At 43.0% G+C, this 14185-nt stretch overlaps 1 protein-coding gene across 3 annotated transcripts in view; it reads right to left on the minus strand.

Annotated features, from left to right (window-relative positions):
- Positions 1–282: 282 nt before the first annotated feature.
- The window catches only part of LOC139464852 (integrin alpha-4-like), a 99813-nt gene continuing 85910 nt past the window's right edge, over positions 283–14185 (minus strand). For all 3 annotated transcript variants that reach the window (XM_071246404.1, XM_071246406.1, XM_071246405.1), the window contains exons 11-22: positions 11438–11623; positions 10096–10302; positions 9259–9431; positions 8329–8463; positions 7368–7585; positions 6748–7026; positions 5748–5922; positions 4806–4931; positions 3427–3546; positions 2720–2812; positions 2183–2302; positions 283–1698 (exon numbers count right to left, since the gene is read on the minus strand). In XM_071246404.1, coding sequence (XP_071102505.1) covers positions 1438–1698; positions 2183–2302; positions 2720–2812; positions 3427–3546; positions 4806–4931; positions 5748–5922; positions 6748–7026; positions 7368–7585; positions 8329–8463; positions 9259–9431; positions 10096–10302; positions 11438–11623 — 2093 coding nt within the window. In that variant the 3' untranslated portion in view covers positions 283–1437. The remainder of the gene's footprint in view (positions 1699–2182; positions 2303–2719; positions 2813–3426; positions 3547–4805; positions 4932–5747; positions 5923–6747; positions 7027–7367; positions 7586–8328; positions 8464–9258; positions 9432–10095; positions 10303–11437; positions 11624–14185) is intronic.

A 14185-nucleotide genomic window follows, 5' to 3' on the forward strand; every position in this document is an offset into this window, starting at 1 on the left:
ACATGTTTTCTGCATAAAAATGGATAATATATTCCTACGTATACACTAAATATATGTGTGAAATCTCCAAACACAAACTCTCGATATAATGAGTTTGTGAGTGAGGATTTTACGCCGCTTTTCGCAGTATCACGACGGAGACACCAGATGTCTTTCGCATATTGTACACATGAGGGGACTCGAACCCGGATACATGGCGTGACAGGCGAATGCTTTAACTGTCAGACTACTTGACTCGAATTCACAAGAATTATAAATGTTAAAAAAAATGCGATTTCACATTGCCAAAAATACACCAAAAAACGAAAACACCCTGTCAGTGCTACACGTCCCTGGGGCCGATTGATAGAAAAATAAGTCTAAAAGTGTGAGCGATAATGTTTAAGGAATACCTCCAAATGCCCTATATTCTAATGACAAGACATGGTAATTCTGCATGGCATCATCTTCCCGAGGCAAGGGAGTTGTAAAAAGTCCAGTTTCCACCCATGCCGAGCTAGGCTGGATTTCTGGGCTTGATCGTGGCTATTACAAGTTATGTCCCTTCTATGTCCCTCCTTACTGCGCGAAGTGCATCAAATCATGTGAACACCTTGATTAAAAACATGAAAAGATTTGGAAAATAACTGTTGACGCTAAGTTAACGGTACACATGCTTTGCAAATCCTGCAATTTGACCGAAATATGCAGGTAAGTTCACGAACCGGCTGTCGATTTCGTAACGCTATTTTGATCGGACTATGTATAGATCGTTAGTCCAGCCAAAAATAACTTGTTAAGATGTAATGTTTTCTTACTGTTTTGTATATAGTGAAACCGCTTTAGTCCAGACGCTACCAACGTAGAACTGTCCGGATTAAGGATGTATAAGGACACACTAACGTTCCAACAATTTTTGTCATTTCTAACAGTACTCGCCTGGGCAGGAATTTTCGGACAACTCCAAAGGACTATTCTGTTCATTTGTACATTTGTTCGAAGTGAATTAATTAATGGTCACCTCGATCTGGATAATAGTTTGTTGAATCTAAGTGAACAGGCAACAATTTCATATAGGCTCAATCTCATAAATAATTGCACTGGTGTCGCATTTTCACTTGGAACAAATACATCTGAATCAACGCGTAACCTGGTTTACTTATTTTGTGAAAGAAATCCTTCTAAAGCCACTCCAGCATTACGATTGTCAAGTCAATGGCAGAATAGTCACGTGGTTGTGACGTCATGACAAAAAAACGGACGCCATCAGGGACTCCTGCACTTTACACTTTACTCGTTCTTGTAGTCTAATTCGTTCCCGCTCTCGTCCCTTTGTGTGGAAGCGTTCAAAAGCACCATAAAGTCCTCCCCAACCGACGAACTCTTCCAAGATTGGACGGTCTCCGTTTTGCACCAGTGAGCATTTCAAGATGACGTGATGCAATCTGTTCTGGTCCCCTATGACTTCATGTTGATGGGTTCTAAGTATGTGTCATTGCTGAACGCTGGGTGTGGCGGCGGCCAATGGTTATTCAGATTATTGTTGAAATTTACATCTTCGTGCGCAGGGGTGAAATGGTTATTCGCCGGAAGTACCATGACGTCATTGACGGGGTCATGACCCGGTAGGTTAACCGTGTTCAATGCCTCTTTTTCCGATTCCGACGTCTGGATAAGTTTTTGCAACTCTTCTCGTTTCCTTCTTCGGAAAAATCCGCACTGCAAAAAAAATAGAAAAAAATCCCTAATTTCAATCATATCAACATATATTTCAAATGTGAAGTATGAAAATCAACGTGTGCCTCAACGTCACATTGCCTGTCCATGCTTGATGCGACGTAATAAGTTCACCTTCACCCGCCTCGAACGTCTGACCTGGGTGATGGGGTGGTGGTGGTGGTGGTGGTGGTGGTGTGTGTGTGTGTGTGGAGGGTGTGTGGGGTGTGTGTGTGGGGGTGTGGGGTGTGGAGGGGCATACGGCCGCAAATATTACCGTATTGCAAGGTACGTTTTCTTCAGGCTCATAGTTTTAAATAACATATGATCTGGTTTTATAACTGTAGCTGATTAAAATATCTCGATAAAATGCATGGATTCATGCAAAGTTGGAAACTGCGTTACTATTTGGATTCCCATATTGGAAAGTGACAGTCGCTAACACGTTAAATCACTCATCACTCACTCACACAAGCCCGCTACTAACCTTCCAGAGAATGATCCCCAGTAGATACAACAGAAGAAGACCGCTGACAATGCTGACGGCTAAAATCCAGATTTTGAATCCTTTTTTACCGACCCTCTCAGCGTTAATATATGTCGTTGCCTGAAAAGAAGTAATGACATAGATGGTGTCAAGGCTGATATATGAATATTTTCAGTGATAAAATATAAATTGATATAAAATCTTTCACAGGAATCAAATAACAATTATTATCGGAACACAAGACTACGCAGACGGTCCTGTTGGTAAGTTTTGTTAGTTTGTTGTTTATCGACGCACTCGGGTATATTCCAGCTATATGATGGCGGTCTGTAAATAATCGACATAATCTGGACCAGACAATCCTGTAATTGACATCATGAGCATCGATCCACGCAATTGGGGTAGGATGACATTCATCAAATAAGTCCTGACCATCCGATTCCGTTAGTCGCCTCTTAGGACATGGGTTGCCGAAGACCTATTCCAACCGGGATCTTCACAGGTTTGTAGGTAAGTAATCGTCCATGTTTTACTTACCGTAGCGTTCTTGTCCTTGCTGAGAGATATAAACTTGTCGGAATAGGGCTCGAACAGTTCAGCACTTGAGATGATGCGCAACTCCCTCTTCACCTGGAACACACATGTTATGAAGGTTTTTTTTAAAAAAAATAACTGGATTGGGATGAATGATTTCATGTTGTTTATTTGTGTTTGTAGGTTACACATATGTAAAAGTAAACTTGAATTTAATTTACCACATCACCCGTTTTGACCATGTCCCCTTGTAAGAAGAGACGACACAAGGCCATGGTATAGTTCTTGGGGCCCCTATGTACAATCTGGCACAGGCTTAATGGCATGGTGTGAGCCAAAACGTGGAACGTGGAACCGGGTGCAAAATATTTGCAAAATTTTACATTTATTTCGGTCTCTGATTACGTGATAATACATTATATTTTTCTTTAAGTCAATAAAAAACTACTTTTCATTGACATCCATCACCCATGTCATCGAGCCTGTCCACCGATGCATGAATTCAAGTCTTATGACCACCATAGGTTTGTGGAGACAGATGGCACCCGGATTCCCCAGGGGCCTCTCGACACTTTTATATAATATGGAGAGAGAGAGAGAGAGAGAGAGAGAGAGAGAGAGAGAGAGACAGAGAGAGAGAGAGAGAGAGAGAGAGAGAGAGAGAGAGAGAGAGAGAGAGATAAATGACAAAGTGCAACGTGTATATTCACCTCAAGGTCTTTCAGTATGGATACTTTGACCTTGTAGTTGATGGTGATAAAAAACTGTTCATCCACACCCAGAGACTTTATAGGGCAGGTGATGTTGATGCAACCGCTCTCTGTACACACCTGCCAAGATAAAGATTACACTAATATCATACAAGAGTGAGTATTCCAGTTATCATGGCGTGCCTGCTAAATGTGGGAGGAAAACCCGAAGTGATGCAGGTCTCCGACATTTACCACTATGGCGAAATCCGCGCACTGAAATATATTCGGAGCAAACCGGGATTCGAACCGGCAATCATAGGTTTCAGGGGTGCCTTAGGGACGTTACTCTGCACAGCGAATTGCAGCGCCTTAGACGACTGGGCCACCCGTACCCCGTATTAATACAAGAAGTAATGAATGTTGTTCAACGCAGTAAGCAACACTTCCGGGCCATGTTCTACAAAACAATCTTAACACTAAGATGATCTTAAGTCCAATACTTTAACATAAGCTCAGGACAGTCGTGGCGCTAAGATCGCATTGTGGAACGGAACACTTTTTAGTAAATAATCGAATCTGGGCCCAGTTCCACAAAGCGATCATAACCCCCATACTTCAACATTGGTCTACGGCAATGTGGCTCCAACCTGCAACTTGCTTTGTACAATGAGACCCTGTCATATTCTTGCCTCGTTTATTCAGAGGAGATTTTACATCTGGATTAGATTTTTTCAGCTACAGCTACAAAAAAAGATATCTATTCATTCAAAATAAAGCCGGAATTGTTTTTAAAGGAACACAGGTAATTTTTGTGGTAGGCAATTTCTTTTTCCCCCCAACAGTCTAACGCGTACTTATTTTTTTCAAGAAAGCTCAGGGACAATCTATTTTCTCTGGGTTTATAAGACTTGAACATAACTTGTTAGGACTGCCAAATGACCCACTATGATTGTTAAATGAGTATGGTTTTACGCCGCTTGACCAGATAATCCAGTGATTGACTTCATAAGCCTCTATCCATGCAATACGGATGGGAATGGATGTCAAGTCACCGAGCCTGACTGTCTTACGACCAGCATAAGTCGCTCTGGACCTCTGACCAGGAATCCTCACAGGGTTTGGAATAAGGCGACGTTACACCCAGCCAAACCGACTGATCAAGTATTCACAACTTTAATAATATTTGAATGTTTGACTAGTCCTAGGTATTTCAAGTATTGTTCGTTGACTAGCATTGTCTAAAGTCTGTATGTATTCAAATTGTTGGCCCTTCCAAACGTTTCCTTAAAATATCGATTTCAATCACTTGTCCCGATTTTCATTCCTAAAAACGGCTTTAATGTACTGAATGCCATCCTCGCGGCGTCCAGCTCTTGATGTCCAGTCTGTAAACTCACCAGCTCGACCGCACGGTAGCTTTCCCTCTCATTGGCTGCGAACAGCGTGGGTCCAGCTGTTGTCCTGAACCCACCGGAAGAGATGGAGGTGTAGGTCCATCTGCATCTGCTCATAGGGGGGTCCACCTGGGAAATAGGGTATGATCTGTTGAAAGGTCTGCTGATTGTATTGTGAAATCGGTGATATAAAATCCCAATCTCTCATCGCTAAAAAAGTAACGTCACTTGACAATACAATAACGTCACTATGCAATACAATGAGTTCATTTGACAATACAATAACGTCACTTTGCAATACAATGTGTCACTTGACAATAGAATAACGTCGCTTTAAATACAATAACGTCACTTGACAATACAATAACGTCATTTTGCAATACAATGAGGTCGCTTGACAATACAATAACGTCGCTTTAAATACAATAACGTCACTTGACAATACAATAAAGTCACTTGACGAATACAATGACATTTTAGAAAGCATACCTCTACGACAGCCGTCAAATAGAAAGTATGCGTTACGACAGTCGTAGCGCTCGGATCGTGGGCCACACTGTTTCTGTTTCTTTCACTCGATTATGATGGACATCCTCATCCTACCGAGGCAAGCGTGTCCACTAGCCTATATCAAAGCCCAGTTTCTACCCTAGACACATCAACATCATAATTGGCACAGGAAAGTGGGCGTGGTGCGGCAAGGGTTTAAATAAGACTTTCACAAAAAGGCTGGTGGACGCTCTTGCCTCGGGAAGGACTATCCTCCACATATTGAACAGTTCCTCCAGGATTATTAATGTGAGACGACCAATTAAAGGACCAGAAGAAAGTCACAGTGATAAGATGACTTACTCAGCGTGTACCTGACGTGCATTATCCTAATGACTATCCCTCACTCATTGTAAGAATTAGGTACACTTGTTAACGACCCCCTGCCCCACTCACCGTATGATTGACGTACGCGATGTAGGCGGACATGGGGAAGAGGATGACGATCTGTCCCCGGGGGTAGAGGCTGGGTCCGAAGTTCTTGACGCCGTACACATGCTTGACGTACTGCCATTCAGGCTCCGTGATCTTGGGGTCAAGAGAGAACAGCATCTGGGCTGGCAGGGAAGCGCTAGGAGACAGGGAGAGGGCAGGTATTGGAAGGGGCTATATCATGGCACATACCTTGAGGCGTTCACGAACACACATTTACACACATTTATCTGATATCTTACTCTTCCGCATCACGCAACCATGGCGTTCACGAACACACAATTACACACATTTATCTGATATCTTACTCTTCCGCATCACGCAACCATGGCTTTCACGAACACACAATTACACACATTTATCTGATATCTTACTCTTCCGCATCACGCAACCATGGCGTTCACGAACACACATTTACACACATTTATCTGATATCTTACTCTTCTGCATCACGCAACCATGGCGTTCACGAACACACATTTACACACATTTATCTGATATCTTACTCTTCTGCATCACGGCAACCATGGCGTTCACGAACACACATTTACACACATTTATCTGATATCTTACTCTTCTGCATCACGCAACCATGGCGTTCACGAACACACATTTATCTGATATCTTACTCTTCCTCATCACGGCAACCATGGCGTTCACGAACACACATTTACACACATTTATCTGATATCTTGACTTGCTCTCTCCCATGACGGGCACCATGAACTTCACACAATACAAACATTCACACAAACAGGTCCCCAGTATATCTAGTACGCTGATCGGAAGATCCTATGGTCGGGTTCTAACATGGCTGATTGTTCGTCATCGTATCCCAGTTGTGTGGATCGATGCTGGAGTTGCTAATCAATGGATCGTCTGGTCCAGACTCGATTATTTACAGACAGCTTTCACATAGATGGAATATAGCTGAGTGCGGTGTTAAATAAACTAACATACTCACTCTGATATCTTGACCTTGCTCTCCATCCTGACGGGGACCATGACATTGACCCGGTTGTTCTCCAAGTCCTCGTCCTCGCTGGCTGTCGTCGCAACGACGGTGAAGTTGTAGTTCTCAAGGTCGTCGTGATGGAACATAGGCGAATAGAACCTGATACTAAAGATCACCTCTTCGTTCTTCTCCAGAGGGCTCTCAATATCACACTCTATTCTAGCGGTGTCATTCACGGTATCAGCCTCGTTCTGAGAGAGGCACGTGACGCCATTCTTTCCCATTACCCTATAGCAATGACAAACCAGATGAAAACGTCCGTCATTACAATTGAACACATGCTTTGGACTTTAACGAACACTTAATACATTGTTTTTGGGCTGAGAATTTTGGAAATATTATTTTAGGTTTCGTTTTGACATAAAATAGGAATCAAACATGTCTAGTGTCTTGTGATTTCGGAAAGGAAGAAAAACCTCGATGTCAAATTACTTTGTCCTCATCACTTTTGGGAAGAGATTATGAAAAAGAAAAGAAGGCCCAATTCTCTTCCCCTCCCCTGCCCACCACACCTCACCGGATATCAAAAGGACGGCCTACTGGTTCGTGTTAACTAGACCACACCTCACCTCCTGACTCGGCTGAAGCTGATACTGTCGGGGAAGGTCAAGGTCACGACTGTGAGATACGCTGTCTCGCCGGTGTTATAGAGGTCAACCTCGATCTCAAACACGGGCGAGTCGTCCATCACCAGGTAGCGGTCGTTCTGCGAGTACCTGGCCACAGCCATCAGGTTAATGTCGGAGTTGCACACATTATTAGATCCACAGCTTCTGTCATACATCGCCTGAAACAAAAATTGGTAGGATAAATTGCAACAAGTGCCTGTTTATAATAAATAGGTGGACAGGCGCTTTTTCCAAATACCAATTGATAATGTATGTTTTGATGGAACTCCCTTCTGTTTCTGTCAACATAGAAAACTAGCCTCCTTGGTCTAGAGGTAGAGCGTCTATCGGAGAGGAAGACAAAACACGTAGAAAAATGGTACTTGTTGGTACCCTGCCTGGGGCTAAAACAGGACTGGTCGACATGGAGTCAGTGTACTGTGTCTGAGGGACCCATACTGTCCTTGTTCTGGTGAGGTGAGGTGCAATGGAGTTTAACGTCGCGTCCAAGATTATTGCACTAATATAGCGACGTGCATGCACGTGTGTGTGTGTGTGTGTGTGTGTGTGTGTGTGTGTGTGTGTGTGTGTGTGTGGCTGCTTGTACTAGTCCGGACTGATGCCGATTTATAGTGCTAGCTCACTGAGATACCATGCTGCAGTTTTAACATGAATACCTCACTCAGACACAGTAAACTGACTCCGAGCCGACCAGTCCTTGTTTTAGCCCTTTAATGCCGAGCGCCAGACATGGTAACAACAAGTACTATCTTTTAACGTCTTTTGGTATGACGCGGCTGGGGATCGAGCCCCGGACGTTCCGCTCTCCGGGCGGAGCTCTACCACTAGACCACGGAGGCGGTCTTCCTTGTTCTGGAAGCCTGTCCTTCTTGAACCTGCAACAACAACTTGTTTTGCCTACCTGTGTTTTAAATGTTTGGGGGTGATATATGTTGAGCACAGCACAAATATCACAGTGCCTGTCCACACCAGTTGTACCCGGTTTGATCACGTGATCTAGTTCCATCTGCAATGGGGTGATGACGTCACGACTTTTCTGTGAACCAACAAAATAGAAACTATTTACATCATATTTTGTCTCATACGAACTCAGATAGTCAGAGGGCAGTATTGTATGCGGGGAAACACGTCTGCTGGTGTGTCTATTTACAGCCGCAATAGCAACACGAGGGTGGCAGACCCAACCGTCCCCTGATTACCGAATACCATCTAATTTTACTCTCTGGGTCTCATTGCTCACACATGAATCCCAAAATACAACTCAACACTCTAAAGCGTTGAGAAAAGGGTGCCATTTCCAGTTCAAATGATGACTAAAATGTCATAGTCCAATCAAAATCGCGTAACGAAATCGACATCCGGTTCATAAATAATCGACATCACGGAGACTGCGTGCAGATTGTGGTCGACTGCAGGATTTGCAAAATATGTGTACCATCTGATCATCTGATCATCGACAGATATTTTTCAAATCTAGTCCTGTTTCTTTTCAAGGTGCTTAAATGATTTGATGCACTTCGCGATATAAGACCCGTTTTATTACAATATACATCTTGAGTATCGACGAGCCCGTCTGACTGGGCGCCGCCATTTTGTTTCATGCTAATGCAAGTGATATGAGAGGTGGAAAGTGGACTCCCTTACCTTGGGAAAATGATGACATGATTAATGGAAATGTTTAGGTATATTATTTGTTCAAACTGTCGAATCTGCGTACCAAACACGATCGGTTTGAGGATCGGCGCCCTGGCAAACGTGTTATGGATATTCTAGATTTACCCCTTGAAACACAAGGACCATTGTCAACAGGGTTCGGGTCTGCGAATCTTACCCGTGTGAAGATGGCAATCTCTGGCATGCAGTCCATATCGCGTCCGGCTGACAGTCTCATGGGGATCTTCATTGACACCAGTTCCTGGCTACTTCCGGGGTCCTGCAGGAACAGCCTCCTTCTGACATTGCGGTGCCTCTCCAGCGTGTCCACCTTCAGGATGACGTCGATCTCTGCAGCAGGGAGTAATGGTACAGATACAATATTTTCTCGGCCAGTGGTTCCAGACATTTGTGTTATTCTGAAAGGATGACCTGTACAATTATACGTAATTATATATATACGCTTTCAACATTTGTTCTCAGGACGATCAATAAATCAGGCAAATAATTAAACAATACTTCTTGAGGAAAATGTTTTTTTCCGGCTCACACGCACCCCTGGCCGCCACCTCTTCACTCCCCTCCCCCCCACCCCACCCCCCACCCCCCCACCCCTCTCTCTCTCTCTCTCTCCAACAACCCCACACAAACACATCTCGAGCCATCAGTGTCATCAAATGAAGTTTCGCACGAGCTGACATTTCCTAAAGTTCTGCATCACCCCCCGCAATATAAATTCTTGCGAATCTGTTCTCCGAGGATGTCTTTCACAGTGAAGATAAGATTCCTGAGGAATTCATTATTATTTCATGTTTTATCCAACTTTGTACATTGAAACTGACCCTCTAACTTGAATCAACATCATCAGTGGGTATGAGTGAGGGAGAGTGAGTGAGTGAGGCATTCCAGTTACATCACGGCATGTCAGCTTAGTGTGGGAGGAAAGCCCGAAGTGATGCAGGTCGCAGACGTTTACCAAGCATCACCAGTGTGGCAGCCTCCAGGCCATACATACCGAGTGTCTCCGGGACGTTGATGCCGTCGTACTGCGCACAGATCCGCGCCGTGATGCAGATAGCAGGTGCCCCCCTGTACAGACAGTTCGCTTGTCCATCCGGGCGGATGACACGTGGTCTGATCTCCATGGTAACCTGAAGGTTTATGACAGGCTGTGTGCGAAGAAGAACAGCACTGTCTGATGAGAAGGCTCCGATGAGAACGTCTGGAACAAAGTTATAAAATAAATAATTTAAAGATCAAACATATCTTCCATTCATAGTTAACAACAACAACAACAACAACAACAACAACAATAATAATAAAGCGCCAAATTCCACTCAAATGAATGTTAATGGCGCCACATTATTATCCGGGCCAATGGATCAGTGTGCACTCGATTTTAATTCTCAGCTCCATGTAGGGTATACAACCTGCCTGTGATATATAATCGTCAGAGCAAGGATGGTCCAGTCGTTTAAGGCGCCGCAATTCGCCGAACAGAGTTGTGTTCCGCGGCTGTATGTCTGTTACAAATAACCCTCTGATCCTGGGTTTGAATCCCAGATTCGCTCCGATATCAGTGTTCGGTTTTACAGCACCATATCCGTGATCGTGGATTTCAGCACAATCATTACTGGCTCATATCAAGCTGACACACCGTGACATAACTGTAACCTTGTTCAAAGCGGCGTGAAACTAATCTAAAACAATCTGAATAACTCCCGTGAAGATCCGGGGTAGAATAGGTCTTCATCAACACATGCTTGCCGTAAAAGGCGACTAAAGGGATCGGGTGGTCAGGCTCGCTGACTTTGTTGATACATGTCGTCGATCCCAATTGCTCGTGGATCGATGCTCATGATATTAATCACTACATTGTCTGGTCCAGACTCGATTATTTACAGACCTCCGTGACATAGCTGGAATATTGCTGAATGCGTCGTTAAACAACAAACAAACAAACAAACAAACACTCTGAATAAATACACATGGATCCGAGAATGTTCTTGGTTTCACTGACCAAGATGCTGTGACCAACATGTGTGGCGTGTTTCAAGGGAGAATTCAGTTATCAGCATACTGGTCGCGACATATATTTCCGGCGAGTGTATCAAGACATGACACAGAATTCACTGACCAAAATGTTGGTTACGACATAAATCGTTCGTTCATGAGTGAGCGTGTCTGGATTTGTGGATAGTTGGGAGCGTACGTCGGTGATTGAGTGATTGGGTGATTGAGTGAGTGAGTGAGTTAGTGTGTCTGAATGTCTGGATAGTTAGGAGCGTGCGTAGGTGGTTGGGCGTTTTGAGTGAGTGAGTGAGCGAGTGAGTGAGGGAAGAGAGAGAGAGACTGACCGACATATTGGTTCTTGTCGACGTCGACGGGTCGGGAGATGCTCCAGCCAAAGCTTGACAGTCGGGACGAGAGGTCCCTTGCGGCGACACGCTGGGAGAATTTCTTGTGTAGTCCACTCTTTGCTCCGTTGTAGATGTACACCACGCCCCTGCCGCCGTCCTCGAACGGCGCTCCCACCGCGATATCTGACACACACACACACACACACACACAAATAATAACGCTACAGTCATGATACTTGTAGAAACATGTTAATATACTTTCAAAACAAAAACATGAGTATTTAGCAAAGGAAAATATTCTCATAGTTTAAATTTTGAGTTTTAGAAACAATTCTTTTCCATTTGCTGTTCATTAGTATTTACTCATGAAAACAACATGTTGAATTTAGTAAATACCTTTGACCGAGACTGGCCACAGCATTGAGAGTTTGTGGACAAATGGTTTTCCAGAATTAAAATGGGACCTGTTTACTATAACACACCCGGAATGAACAGTCGCGGTATACAGAAAAGAAACGAAGAAAGGAACTTAGGGAAATAAATAATGTTTTGCCAAATAATATTTGACTTAACTCTGATGTGTTTGTTGGACCAAACTGATACATAAAATATATCACCGTGTAATATCTTCATTGTCAAATATGATATGCTAGTTTTAACACTACATCTGTGATAATCTAGTGGTTTTACTGTCCTTTGCCGACAGATTTTACTGTCTATATGTATTAATATATAACTTGATTTAGTCACTATATGGCTGAAATATTGCCGATGTGACTTTAAATATTAACTCACTCACTCACTCATTGTCAAATAATGCATAAGCTTTCGGGTATACATGCATGTTCGAATTCTCATGCCCCAAACATGAGTCCCGTTATTGTTGTTCCCTTATTTCCAGCCACCAGTATACTTTTCCCAGTTGCATATATACTGAGGATCAAAACAAACTGTACTCCTCGGTTGATATTATCATATGATTGAGTTTCAAATGAACATATAAATATGCGATATACACTATTAAAACACGAAGTGAACTAGCGCTTAGTCAGCACTCAAAGAATACTTCCATGGCTATACTTTTAAAAAAAAATTTGATTAAAACTAGTAAAAATAAAAAAGGTTCGCATAATATACAACAGCTGATGGGGATATTATCTTTGAAGATCAATTCGTTTACTTTTTTCGGCAAAAATGTATATTTGAAACATGGTTGGGGTGCTTTGGTGGCATAATTCATTTCTTATCACAATCTTCACTGAACCAATTTATTTGTACACAGAATTACCAAACCACTGAAAAGTGACGTGTGAAGACACTTTATGACAAGAGGGATGACTTCAACTTGCTAATAGTAAACTTCCCTTAAATATTCCAGCACATCCAGCCTTTGTCTACATGTCACAACTTTTGAGGTACAATCAAGCATGCTGTTTCGATTCATGATTTCAAAGAGCGTCATACGGCGTTTGCTTAAAAGTTGTTTGATTAAAGTGACAACAGTCCTTAGTAATTTAAGAGTTTTTTTTAAATGTGGAGAACATTTCCAAATTTGACGCATCTGTGACAAAAATAATGCCCAATGCATTTCCCTATTTTAACTTGAACCTTTTGTTCCTGTTCAGGTAGACACTTGACTTGCCTTTGCATGTGTTTGTGATGGGTGCCACCGCTCACCTTTTCGCGAACACCTATTATCATCACTTATGATATGGTCAGCATCGTACAATGGTCTGCGCTTATCGTATGGATTATTATAGAAAGGGTTTTGTGGCTTCAAAAGTTTTCAAATTTTGTTAATTTGAAGTTGTAAGGACCATGGAAAGTCGCTCGAGTCGTCCGTAGTTCAAGACAAGCGTAACAATGATATAACACAATATTGTCCTTGGAGTTACGACATAACGAATTGATGGGATTCGAGTTTGCGAGATTTCCGTTTTGATTTGTCTTCTCATTATCCTGTTCTCTTAACATTCATCGTCAATTCTTCACGGGTATATATGTATACACTATACGTCATGCCCTCACCCGTGAATACATACGGCCGCTATTAATAATCAACGAATCACACGACAGCCTGGTTCCAACGACAGGGAAATCAGCGAGCACTCGACCAATCAGCGCTCGTTTTACAAACGGTTCAGACGGGAATGGTTTTTCGATTGACATCATACTCCACACATTGCTTCAATGGTAGGGTTCGCTCAAAGTTCATGCATGGAGAAAGGTTCATTCATCTTCCTGAGGCAAGGGCGTTAACTTACTTTAAAAATCCATTTTCCACCCTTGCGGAACAAGGCTGGTATTCCGGAGTTACATTTTGGCTGGACTAACGAGTCTTTACACAGTCCTATCAAACTCGCGTGACGAACTAGACATCCGGTTCGTAAACAACATGGATTTCAACGTGCCGATTTCAGTCGACTGCAGGGTTTGCAAAACATGTTTACCGCCAACTGGGCCAACAGATATTCTGCTAACCTTTTCATATTTTTTATCAAGGTGCTCAAGTGATTTGATGCACATAGAAGGGACAGAACTCGAAATAGCCAATGGTGGCGCTACGACCGAGGATGGAAATTCCAGTCAAGTTCGGAAAGGATGGAGACTGGACTTTTACAGCCCGTTAACTCCCTTGCCTCGGGAAGATGGGCTCATTTGACTTCGACGAGTTATACATGGTTTCATTCATCAACTGCCTTAAACAGACACACGTTTCTACACTATGTTGGCAGCAGTTTGTCT

This window comes from Haliotis cracherodii, unplaced genomic scaffold, assembly GCF_022045235.1.
Source record: "Haliotis cracherodii isolate W230 unplaced genomic scaffold, xgHalCrac1.p SCAF_17, whole genome shotgun sequence".
Lineage (NCBI taxonomy): Eukaryota > Metazoa > Mollusca > Gastropoda > Lepetellida > Haliotidae > Haliotis > Haliotis cracherodii.